The sequence below is a fragment of the Tamandua tetradactyla genome, chromosome 26 (genome assembly GCF_023851605.1).
Source record: "Tamandua tetradactyla isolate mTamTet1 chromosome 26, mTamTet1.pri, whole genome shotgun sequence".
Lineage (NCBI taxonomy): Eukaryota > Metazoa > Chordata > Mammalia > Pilosa > Myrmecophagidae > Tamandua > Tamandua tetradactyla.
The window spans coordinates 39,213,598-39,226,444 of NC_135352.1; the positions used below are offsets into that span (position 1 = coordinate 39,213,598).

Here is a 12,847-nt window from a genome sequence, read left to right on the forward strand (position 1 = left end):
TGTGCATAGGAGAAATTAAGTTTAATTTTAAATTAAACGTGATAGTTATTGAGTGTTTATCATGTGTCTGGCACTGTCCTAAGGTTTTAAAATAAATCTCATTTAACTTTCACAAAAATTTATTAAGGGAAGATTCTTATGTAAAGAGAATATGAGAATGGTTCAGAGTTCAAAATCTGGTGCCAGCTGCCTTCTTTGCCTCTAACACTTATTAACTACCTATCTATAGGTAAAGATTAGTTAACCTCTCAGTACATCATTTTTTCCCATCTCTAAAACTGGGAACGAGATTAGCACCCATCTCGTAGGGATTTTGTGAGGACTAGATAATTGGCTGCACTCAGGTGTTCAATAGAAGCATTTTGTTGTTGTTATTATTTTACAGATAATGAAGCAGAGACTGAAAGAGGTCTTAAAACTTGCCCCAAATCACAGAGCTAAGTAAGTCATAGGACAAGTTCTCCTTCATTGATTTGATTCACACGTCCCGCCTCTAGCAGGCTGGGAGTCCCAGGCGAGCAGTGAGGGATAAGGAACATCGCTGTGGTTCTGGTTACTTCCCCAACATCTCGCATGCCCCCTGACACACAGGAAGCACCTAATAAATATCTAATGACAAATTAAAATGAATGAATAGCTAAGGATGAAATTTAACGTTAGCCTATATGTTCGAGAAAAATGATTTAAAAGAGATTAAAATATAAAGTCCTAAGAACCCTCAAACCGAAGACAGCATGGGAGACTTCTCCATAGCCAGGCCCTCACGGATGTCAGCAGGTATATGGGAAATACCCACTCACAAAAGCCAGAACATCAGAAACAAAAACAATTTAGTCAACTCTCAGGACTTAAGGGCACCAGAAAACACGATTAAACTATCCAGAAAGAGAGAAAGGAGGAGACTCTGCTTCCTGTTTGCTGATCAAACTTTTGAGATATTTATTTTTTATATAAATTTATTTCTCACTTTTCATGTACTAGGCTCTGTGCTAGATGTTGATAAAGCCATTGTTTCTTCACAAGACCAACACATACTTTATGTCCAGAGGACAAGAAGACAAAGAGAGATCAAGAATCCTGCGTTTAGTCTGTGTTTCAGGAGCAGCTGGGGTATCGAGAAGGAAAGCCACGCGACCCCCTCCTCCTCTTTCTCTTCCCATGGATCCACATACCCGGCTTGTTACAATATTGCAAGCTCTTGAAAATTCCTATCACAGGGTCTGATACTTAATAGATGCTCAATAAAACGCTTTATTGAAGAATACATTGACAGGGCCCAGGGATGATACCTAAAACTCACCTTAAAAAATATTAGAGGTTTCAAAAACTTCAGTCACTCACTTTATTTTTCATTAAGTATGTTTTGCCTCTCTGTGAAATTTTCTTCCCTGCTTTGGGATTTTTTTTTTAATTCCTTTTGCCACTTAAAATGAGGTCCCATGAGGGACTCCAAGAGAGTGCCGATGGGATCTCTTTTCTCATGGTCGTGAACACGCCCCACCCGTGGAGATGCAGCACCCCGTTTGTGTTCTCATTTCTTCCTCCACTGAGAGCACAGGATGGCAGTGCCGAGGCTGGCACAGGAGCGGTCACCAGGGGAGCCCAGCAATCAGCATCTTTACCGCGGAAGGGACACACATTCTTTGGGTCTGTGCTCCCTCGGAGGTTACAAGCATCTAATCATTACCTGCTTCAGCCGTATTTTGAATAAAATGAGACTAATTAGAATGAAGATGAGAAACGAATATCAAAGAAAATCTGTTTACAATAAAATATTAAAAACCAATACCATCTTGTTCTCCCCACTTTTTATCTTCCTTTTACAGTAAGTAGATAAGCCGAGCCAAACCTGTATTTATCACTCGTATGCTTATTTTGCTACATGCATGCATTATTCTGCTAAAATATTTTACGTAAAATGTTTTCGGTTTATTTTTAAATGAAGTAAGCAAGTTGTCTGCCCACGTGTAAGAAATCTAGTGCAAAGGAGAATGGAAAATATTATTGAATAAAATTGACATAAAGATCATTAAAAAGGCAAAAATCGAAAAGATTGAGTAAATAGTCCATTAAAAATATTGTTGAAATATTTCAGCTACATCAATACCAAAGGTCAGATGCAGACAAAAGGCTCTCTAAGAGGTGATAAAGTTAACTGAGAGATAGAAGAGAAATTACAGATACTATTAAAATTAAATTAACCATGTAGGATAAAAAGGGCCATGCCAGAAAAAAAGGCAATTTTTTTAAACCAGAAAGCAGAAACGGAAAGTAAGGAAATCAGGATCTTATCATGCATAGTAATCAAGAAATCAGAAGCCTAAAATGCAAATTTCTCCTCCAAATATCTCCCTCACTCAAATCCCAAAAATTTTCATACAGTACAGAGAGATTAAGATCATTAAAAAAAACCACAGGCAGAAATACAGTCCTGGAAAGAGATTTATTATTGCTTATTAGTTGAAGTACACAAATTTATGGCCATGTGGAATGAAATAGAAGGACATAATTTGATTAGAATCATAGCAGCTCTTGCATCAGAACGTTTTCATCAAAACAGAGAGAATTAGAGCAGTATCTATACTGATCAAGTCTCCTTATGAATGCCTTTTCAATTGCAATCTTTATCAATAAATACAGATGAAGATTGAACTCATTTTTGTGTTTTGTTTGTTTCTGGGTTAGTTTTTAATTTAAATGTATTCACATTCAAAAAGCTAATTTTAATGATACAAAAAATGTCATTTCTGAAGTCAGGAAAAGATATGCATGGTGATTCATCAAGAGTGCCACGTGACATGCCTTTTTGTTTTTGTTTTTGAAAAATTTTCTCCTTAGTAAAGTTAGAGATTATCATTCCCACTTTTCTTTGAAGTTGATTACCTTCCTAAATAGAAAAATCTCAGCATTTTAAATGTATTTTCTTGATAACGAGGCAGGCAATGGAATAGGTTAAATCTGTACACTTTCCAACTTATGATGAACTGTGAGTAAAACTTCTACAAATATATAATGTGAATGACATTTTTGTACACATTTTAATGTAGTCATTCAATTTGTATAAAACAAGAGAAGGACATGTAGTTTTCTTTTGTTTTGTTTTGTTTTGTTTTGTTTTTGCATAGGCAGGCACCGGGAGTCAAACCGGGGTCTCCGGCATAGCAGGCGAGAACTCTGCCTGCTGGGCCACTGTGGTTCACCCAAAGACATGTATTTAATACAAAATTTAAGAAAAAACGTTGCTTCACAAAATTAATTCCTGAGTATTTTATAATACAGAAATCACATAGATCAGATCAGACCACATGGGTTTGGCTCTGTTAAAGTCAAAACATCTTCATTTTCAACCAAGAAAAGGTTTCACAGGGAAGTGTGAATAAGGATCTAAATTTTAGCCTTAGATAATTTTCTACGAACCTTGGTAAAAATAGTAGAAGATTTTTAAATTATCTCATCAATTGTAACAAAGGTTCCATACTGATGCAAAATGTTAATAATAGGAAAGGGGGAGCAGGGTATGGAATTCATGACAACTCTTACTTTCTGCACGATTTGTCTGTACTCCTACAGCTACTTGACTTTCAAAATGCGAAAAAGAAAGAGTAGAATATTTTAAAATTGGTGAATGCAATTTATAAGCTAAGATGAAGCTTGTGCAATTCCCATGAAAATGAAGTTTTCTAAGTAAACGAGGCAGGACTATTTAGTCAGTTTGCATAAAAGTAAACAAGCTTTTCTAACTACAAAAATCGCCTTGCCTTTAGATTTTTACATATAAAAAAGGACATGTGAAGTGAAAATAACTTTTACCTACTTATTAAAGGGGAAAGAAGAAGGTTGACTTCACTGACAGTTATTTGGAAGAATTCAAGACTGAAAAAATTCAAAGATGCCATACTTTCCATTTTTTTAACAAAATTTCTTCCCATACTCCAGATTTTATTCCCATTATGAGAAATTATAGGAGAGCTGCTTAAATGTTGCTTCATTTTTCTTCATTATCAGATGAGCTACAGGGATGTGAGAGAAAGGATGTGGAAAAATTGAGAGAATAATAGCTAGTAGGTCTAAAAATACCACACAGGATTTCAGGAAACATAATATAATGGGTTGGGTCTGGTATGACTCTTGTAAGCTGCCTTTTCACATGCAACGGTACAAAAAGAGGGACACATGAATTTACCACTAGTTTTGAACCAAATTTGGTTCTGTTTTGTCTTCTGGTCAGTCTCAGATTTTTATTGCCATCACACAATTCTATTCTGACCATCGCCATAACTTTCATAGTTATGATCTTGGCTCTTTGGAATATTAATCTGAGTTATCTCACAACTATCCTTAGATTGTGTGTGCAAATAGGTTTTAGATTAGCCTCTGTCTGGAGACCCACTTTATCTGCTAATGTGCACCATGGCATTCTCAGCATTTATTCCTTTAGCAAATGTTTATTGGGCATTTATTAGTTGTCAGTCATCCTCCTAGCTAGCAAAGAAACAAAAGCACCTAGGTCATATTTCAAATAAACTGACCATGGTTATCGGAGCAAGAACTAGAAGGAATTATCTACAGATTTCCTAGACTTATTAGCTTCTTCTATCCTGAGTGTCCAATAGAAAAAGGGAGATGTAGAATTACTTAAACTAAACTAAGATTTCGTTTCTCCCATGAGGCTAAAGACGGACTGTGAAGTTCTGTTGTAGCAAAATAAAATCAATTATTCTATATACCTGAGTTTGTGGTCTGAAATAATTTACCCATATGAATCATGTTATACCTCAAAAGGCCTTTATGGCTGAAAAAATGAAGAAGACATAACAAAATGAAGAATGAGTGATCTGTAGGGTCTCACAGCTTGTGTTAAATTAGACAGTAACGGTGCACTGAAGGGAGTGCACATAAATTTTGTTGGTGCTATAAACTGGTAAAAGTTCCCACAGTAACTCCACTACTAAGAGCATATACTAAGTAATAATAAAAAATATATGCAAGTAATATACATGAAGATGTTTGTTATGACATTATTTGCAATAGCCACAAGTTAAAGCAAATTGGATGTCCAACAACAGGGAGCTAAATTTCCATTTTCAGTGGAAACTTTTGGATTTTAGAACTATGAGGTGTCATGGAAGACTGCTTGTAAAAGAACACAGTTGCAAAGTAGAATACAAAATACATAAAAATATTTGAATGAAGCTAAGGAAAAAACATGCATAAGAAATAAATGCAATAAAATACTAATATATAATTAAGGAGAAACACTTTTCTTAATTACTGCCTTTTTTATGAAATTATCTTATGAGGTATTATAATTAATATTTTTAGATGCCCACTGAGAAGATTAAGAAATTTCAATTCATTTAGCATAGTCAATTAATTGTGTTCAATAAAGCGCTTTAACTGAATAGAAAAATTACTCTTCAAGAATAGATTCACATTCTATCCAGACCAAATTTTCTTGACAGTCCCAACTGATGTACTGCGCATGTATGTTTTTTTTACATCAGTTTTAGAGGTTAAGGAGGCACAATTTCTCTCAGAAGCTATTTATGGTCCATTCATAGATTGTTTCAAATCCATTAAATATTCATTTACCTTTCCTTCCAGTACCAACTGTCAAGATAATGAGTTCCACAAGTTTAAACCTGCTACTGATAGGATACTTCCTTTTCCCTACCCTAAAAGTAACTTATCAGATTATTTTTATACTTCAGGATCTACCAAACAAGACTAGCTTTAATTTGGAACACCATTTTGACTTCTATAAAATGAGAATAACGTTTAGCTTATGTGTGTGTCTGTGTGCATGTACATTTTTTTTAGGGTGGTGGTGCATGATCTGGGAATCGAACTCGGGTCTCCTGCCTGGAAGGCGAGCATTCTACCACTGAACCACCTGTGCACCCTACTAGCTGTATTACATAAAGCTCAGATATATAAAATGCCTAGCACAGCAACTAGCATTGATTAAGTGTTTTATCAATAGGGTCTCTTTTTTATTGTTGCTTTTATAATTCAATCATGTTCCCCCTCCATTTTTTTTAATTTTTTTTTTATTGTACAGTATAACGTATATACAAAGAAAAGAAATAAAAAAGCAATAGTTTTCAAAGCACTCTTCAACAAGTGGTTACAGGACAAATCCCAGAGTTTGTCATGGGCTACCATATGATCTTCTCATATTTTTCCTTCTACCTACCCCAGAATATAGGAGGCTAGAGGACTTAAATACTTTTTTATCATCACCTGTTTCATGCCCAGCATATGATATATTCTGGAGAATGTTCCATGAGCACTACAGAAGAATGTATAACCTCGTACTTTGGGGTGCAATGACCTATATATGTCTATTAGGTCTTTTTCATTTATCAAGTTATTTAGCATCTCTATTTTTTCCTTGTTCATCTTCTGTCTGGTTGTTCTATCTATAGAGGAGAGTGGTGTATTGAAGTCTCCTGTTATTGCTGATGCAACATCTATCGCTCCTTTCAGTTTTGCCAATATCTGTCTCATGTACTTTGGAGCTCCTTGATTAGGAGCATAAACATTTATGCCTGTTATATTTTCTTGGTGAACTGGCCCTTTAATCAGTATATGGTGTCCTTCTTTGTCTCTTAGGATGTCTTTACATTTAAAGTTTATTTTGTTCAATATTAGTATAGCGACTCCTGCTTTCTCTCGGTTACAACTTGTGTGGAAGATCTTTTTCTATCCTTTCACTTTCAATCTATTTGTATCCTTGTGCCTAAAATGAGTCTCTTGTAAGCAGCATATAGCTGGATTACATTTGTTAATCCATTCTGCCAATCTGTATCTTTTAATTGTTAAGTTTAGTCCATTAACATTCAAAATTATTACTGAAAAGGTGTTTCTTGATTCCACCATCTTATCTTTTTTATTTCATTTGCCAGATCCAAATTTTCTTTTCCCTCTTTCTCTTTGTAGAATTCAGATTATCCTTAGTGGTACTCTTCAATCCTGTGCCCTCCTCCAGACCTCCCTCTTCTGTCTTTTTTTTTTCAGCTGGCAGAACTCCTTTTAGTATTTCTTGTAGGGCTGGTCTCTTGTTGACAAATTCTTTCGGGACTTCTTTGACTGTGAAAATTTAATCTCCCCCTCAATTTTGAAGGACAATTTGGCTGGGTACAGAATATTTGGCTGGAAGTCTTTCTCTTTCAGGATCTTGAATATATTATACCACTGCCTTCTCACCTCCAGGGTGCTAATTGAGTAGTCTGAACTCAGTCTTATTTGATTTCCCTTGTATGTAGTATATTGCATTTATCTTGCTGCTTTGAGAATTTTCTGCTTCTCTTCAACATTTGACAGACTGATTAGTATGTGTCTTGGGGATGGCCTGTTTGGATTTATTTGGTTTGGAGTTTGTTGGGCTTCTTTGACTTGTTTATTTATGTCCTTTATGAGGGTTGGGAAGTTTCCCGCCATTATATCCTCAATTACTCTTCCTAGCCCTTTACTCCTGTCTTCTCCTTCTGGGACACCAGTGATTCTAATATTTGTGCATTTTGTTTTGCCTATCATTTCCCTGAGTTCCCATTCAGTTTTTTCCATCTTTTTTTTTTTTTTTTTTTTTGCCATTTTGCTGTTCGGAGTCTTCAAAGTCAGTTATGCTGTCTTCTATATCACTCATTCTTTCTTCTGTCTCTTCAAATTTGGTTTTGTGTGCCTCTAGTTCTTTTCTGTTTGATCAACAGAGTCTTTAATCTCTGTGATTTCTACTATTTTTTGTTTATTCTTTCAAATTTCTATTTGTGCTCATCTACTGTCTTCCTGATCTCCTTTACATCATTTGCTATCCCAGTTATTTTACTAAGTTGAGTTGCATGAGCATCTTTGATTAGTTGTTCCAACATCTGTGTCTCCTCTGGTGTTTTCTTTTGGTCATTAGGCAGGGTTATATCTGTCTGCATTGTGATATGCTTAGTGATCTTCTGCTGTCTTCGTCACATGTAAATATCTTGCTTGATTTACTTTGGGAGTTGACTTCTTTCAGTAGCCTAAGGCCTTGTGTTTGCAGGATGGTTGTTCAGTAGGAAGTGGGGCATGGGATGGAGCTTGATTTGTTTCAGGGCAGAAGTGGACACAGGCTGGGGATGTTATGCTGATGCTAACCCTGGTATGCACTGGTCTGAGGCACGGGCCCTTTGTGTGCAAGTGTAGAGCTGTGGTCGGCGTTATGGCTTCATGGATTGTCAGCAGCTGTGACCTGGCTCCACAGGTTCGTGCTTCTCAGAGCTGGGAAGTGAGGCTGAGGGCTTGGCACATGGGCAGTTGTAGGACTGCTGTTAAGTGCAGTTCCCAGAGCTGAATGATGTGATTGGGAGCCCATGCACAAGCGTGGGCCTGGGAGTGCTGTAAATGGAGGTGCTGAGCTCAGGGAAGTCAGGGTGAGGCTGTGTGACACTATGGGTGGGGGCAGCCTAGGCATGGAGATTAGTGCCAGCAACATTTATGCACTGGTAACAGCCTGTAGGGAACAGGGAGGGGGAGGTAGTGCTCAGGAGAGGTGCAGGAGAGGTGGGTTGGGCTGCACTTGAGGTGAGGTGTGAGGCAGGTACCTGCACTGGGGGCTGGTGGAGTGGGGGTGCCTGGAGCGCAGGGAATGGGAATGGGTGATGGGGTTGAGGTACTTGGGGTGTGGGGTGAGTCACTGGTCTTGGGGCTGCACGGCAGGTGTAGCATCCAAGGAATGCAGTCTGGTTTACTTCCTAGTCCCGCGTTCCCATCCATTCACTCCCAGGGGCTCTGAGCCTCCAGCCAGACTCTAGCTTTCTGCCTCTCAGTTCCTTGGCCTCTGCAACCAGGCTGCCACATGTGGTGCAGAAGGCTCTCTCAGGTCAGCTGCACTTCCAAACTGCCACCTCAGTCGCCCTCCTGTCCCTTCTCTAACTTTTCCGTGGGGGGTAGCTAAGCTCGATCTACTCTAGTCAGCCATCTTTCCAGTAGTCCACCCTTTCATTTTTACCTTTCTGAATTTTAGTATCTGGTGCTTCACTTCAGAACTCTTCCCATACAGATACCACTCCAAGTCTGTCATTAGTTCATTTTTCCAAGGCTTTGTCTTGATATTAGGTGTTTTAACTACATACAACATTTTAGGTGTAGCCAACCCATGGTTTTATATTCTGTTTTCCACCTCATTTTCAATATCCTACTCAATCACAGCAAATGGCATTGGCCACAGGAAAGTATCAGTGAAATAGCTCAATGACACCCCAAATCCTTACACTGGTTCAAAACCAATAATCCAGAACCTTTCGTTTTAAACATAAAATTTTGATTTTTTTAAATTTCCCCATGAAATACCCTGAACTTTCCCATATAAAAGCTTGCTAAGCGTAGGTCTGTGCAGTCGACATAAAACTTCTAAATATCATAAACACTTTATCCCATTTCAAAAAACATTTCTTTAAATGTTCTTGAAGTTAAATGGAGGCCACTGTTGATATAGTCAATAGGAGGAGGAAAGAATTTGTTACCAGGTTCCACGAAGTCTTTAAATATATTTATAGACTGAAGAGAGTGGGTAAAACTTCCAGCCAAAGAAGACAAATGTATGTTATTTTAGAACCAATTGTGATGACATTTCATTACACTCAAGACAGACTAATCCATGTAAAGGGAAAATTCTTGCTTTGTATAAAACTGAAACATTTTCTGAATAAATACTGGCTTAACAACTTGATATAGATCTACTTCTTCATACAAAAACAATAGCTTATTATAAGGTCCTGTAAAAGAAAAGCATGTTTCAATAGATGTCACTGACAATGCCATAAATTCTAAAGCAATTGTACCCTTTTTCTTTTGTTTAAATAATTTTTAACTCAATTTTCAAAATATACAGGTAATATGTTTATCATAGGAGACATTAGAAAATATAAATAAATAATGATAATACAAATAAAATGATTCATAATTCCACCACCCTAAAATAAGCTATGTTAACATATTGGTTAATACACCTTCAGAAGTTTTTCAAATTTTGCTGAAAAATGGTATTACACTACACGTACTAATTCATAAAATGATTTTTTTCTTACTTGTCACATCAAGACCGTATTTTCACGTCACTTATCTTTTTGATACATTATGTTTAATGACAAGATGCTTTCCATTAATGAAAACATATTTACTTAATCAATAGGCTACTTTGGGACATATAGGATGTTTCCAAGTTTCCAAGATTTAAAAAAAATTAGTATTTTATGGTATTGTTAAAATAATATTAGAATTAGAGGATGATTATTTTAATTTTCCTTATTCAAAATTCCAAGCTTTTAGATAGAGCATTATTCAAACAAAATTTCCTTGTAAACTTTTTTTAAATCCTTTTCTTAGTCTACAGTCTATAATAGTGATAGTTATCATTGATCAAAGACCTATTTTGAGCCATCCACTTTACACATGCAATTGCTAAATTCCCAAAATTGATGGTCCATTGCCAGAGGCCTCCCATCATCTTCAGAAGGCACTTCCTTAAATGAAATCTATTCTACTTCCAGTAGCTTTAAGGTACGTGAACCAATGACTTCTTCCTACATTTGCCCATACCAAATCAGTATGCATCACTCAGGTCCCACATGAAGCTAAAATTTTGTCAATGAATTTTATAATCTTTGAGGAAGTCCATAAGAAATATCTAGAGTTTAAAAAGTATGGAGAAAAAAAATCTGTTGAAGGGATAAATAAACAGCAATGTAAAATATAATGATGATGAAAAAGAAAGAAAAGAAAGACAAGAAAAGAGACTATCAATTCTTAGAGTCCTGCATCTCATTTATTATTATTACTATTTTGTAAACCCCTCAAGTCTGGATCATAGAGCCTCCACTTATTTTTTTTCTATAATAACTTGTTAATCCATACCTACATCATTATATATTTAAAAATATTGGAAGCAGCAATGGACAGGAATGTCACCAAAAGCAAGGACCAAGTAACGCATCTAATCCACTTTTCTGCTAGACTTTCAAGACAAACTCTAGACTTTGTGTGTATTTAGTTTCCTGACTTAAATTTCTCCACCTAGGCCCATTTCTTCATTTTCCCTCAATATCTACCTTTCCAAACACTGAGAAGTGAAATGCATACTTATGGCAATAAGTCAATACACAGATTCCACTTCTCTTGCCCTCCATGTTTCTTATCCAACCCTGATCCCACCCAAACTTTTCAGCCTCTGCACTCAATGCACCCAACACATAGTTCTAAGATACCACGAGTTTGAAAACAACTAGATTTAATAAAGTACTGGTCAAGTAGAAGAAGAAAGTATTATAGAAGAAATCCAAACTGAAAGAAACAATTTTCCACCAAAGGCAAGTTACCACTGTATCCTCAAGGGTTTGGAAGCAGAAGCTTGTTCTTTGGAAAGAACAGTGATTGAGAAGGGAGAAAAGACCTACACGTGCTGACTCTCCTCCAACTTGTCCCCAAGGGAGGAGAGGGTCTCCTAGAGAATCTCCTTAGAACTTGGGGGTGACAGTCATGAGAGTCTGGTCTCTGCTTCTTACCTGTTTTGCTAAGCTAAGCTTCTCCCTCCCAGCCAGCGTGTGAAGAAAAGACTTCAGAGAAATGAGGTGTGGCAGCGTGAAGTGGTGGTTTCCTGAAGTGCTCTGCTGAACATGATGGTGTCCTCTGGGTTTTTTGTGTGTGGACCAAAGGACATAGACTATGAAAGAAGAATCGACCTGGCCCAACTTCCCAAACATGCAATACCCCATGATAAAGTCACCCCCACCAGCATAGGTTGTGGGGTGGGGGAGGCATCATCCCCAGCAAGAAGCTGCTGGGCTCCCATAGGATCATCCACAGCGGAAGCCATGGGGACAGAGTGTTGGGCCGGTGGCTATTTGGGTTCTCTTAGAATATCTAATTTGGCAAATGAATGAAACCAAATCACACACTGTCCACACCAAAGGCGCCAAGTAAGCACCAGCAGCACTGGCACAGCACCACGCTGAGGTCAGCAGGACATCTTAAGAAGCGCGTATTCAGCCCTTTCCCTTGACGCGCACGTAGCCTCAGTCACATTTTGCTGACCTTGTTCTCTTCATCACCTTTTTTCCACTGCCTTCCATGGCTGGTGTTTTCCTCCATGAGTCCAGTCAAGTTAGCAATGGTACCGGAAGGGACAGACCTTGAGATGAGAAAACTCAGGTAATGGGCTAGGAACAGAAAATAAGACTTAAATGGGTCTGAATAATTCGCCGAAGAGATTACATTTTAAAGTGGAGGTGATTAAGATACATAGAAGCATCTGTATTTAGGCTTTCTACTGACGAGCAGAAAGGGTGGCTTGTGGCAGACAGTCTTTACGGAGACCCCATCATCTCTACCTCCTGGCGTTCAAGCCCTTGCATAACCCCAACCCCTGCATGTAGGAGGACCTGTGACTTGCTTCTAACCAGGAGACTATGTCAAAGATGATGGGATGTCACATCTGCGACTACATTACATTATACAAGACTCCATCCTGCTAACAGATGCTTTCTAATCTTCCTTTGTCTGCGTGGCTGGCTTTAAAGAAACAGGATGCCATGAATCCTACAGGCACAAGAAAATGAATTCTACCAACAATCTGAGTGATCTCGAAAGTGAACCCTTCCCAGTGAAGCCTCCAGACGAGAACCCCATCAGAGCCAAAATTTTGATTGCAGCCTTGGAGAAGATTCAGTTAAACTGTACCCAGACCCCTGGCCCACAGCAACTGTGAAAGTGTGTTCTTGCTGCTATGTCTGTGGTAATTTATTATGTAGCAAATAAAACCATTACAGGGCTCATCAGGAAAATTTCATTTCAGTTGTAGGAAAAAGAAGTTACATTT

General features: G+C 37.7%; 1 protein-coding gene across 7 annotated transcripts in view; it reads right to left on the reverse strand.

Moving 5' to 3' along the window:
* The window catches only part of LOC143669956 (uncharacterized), a 197,028-nt gene that overhangs the window by 34,815 nt on the left and 149,366 nt on the right, over positions 1–12,847 (reverse strand). For 2 of the 7 annotated variants that reach the window (XM_077144609.1, XM_077144608.1), the window contains exon 3: positions 12,064–12,160. The exons of the other annotated variants lie outside the window; for them this stretch is intronic. In XM_077144609.1, coding sequence (XP_077000724.1) covers positions 12,064–12,160 — 97 coding nt within the window. The remainder of the gene's footprint in view (positions 1–12,063; positions 12,161–12,847) is intronic. 7 annotated transcript variants of the gene reach the window in all.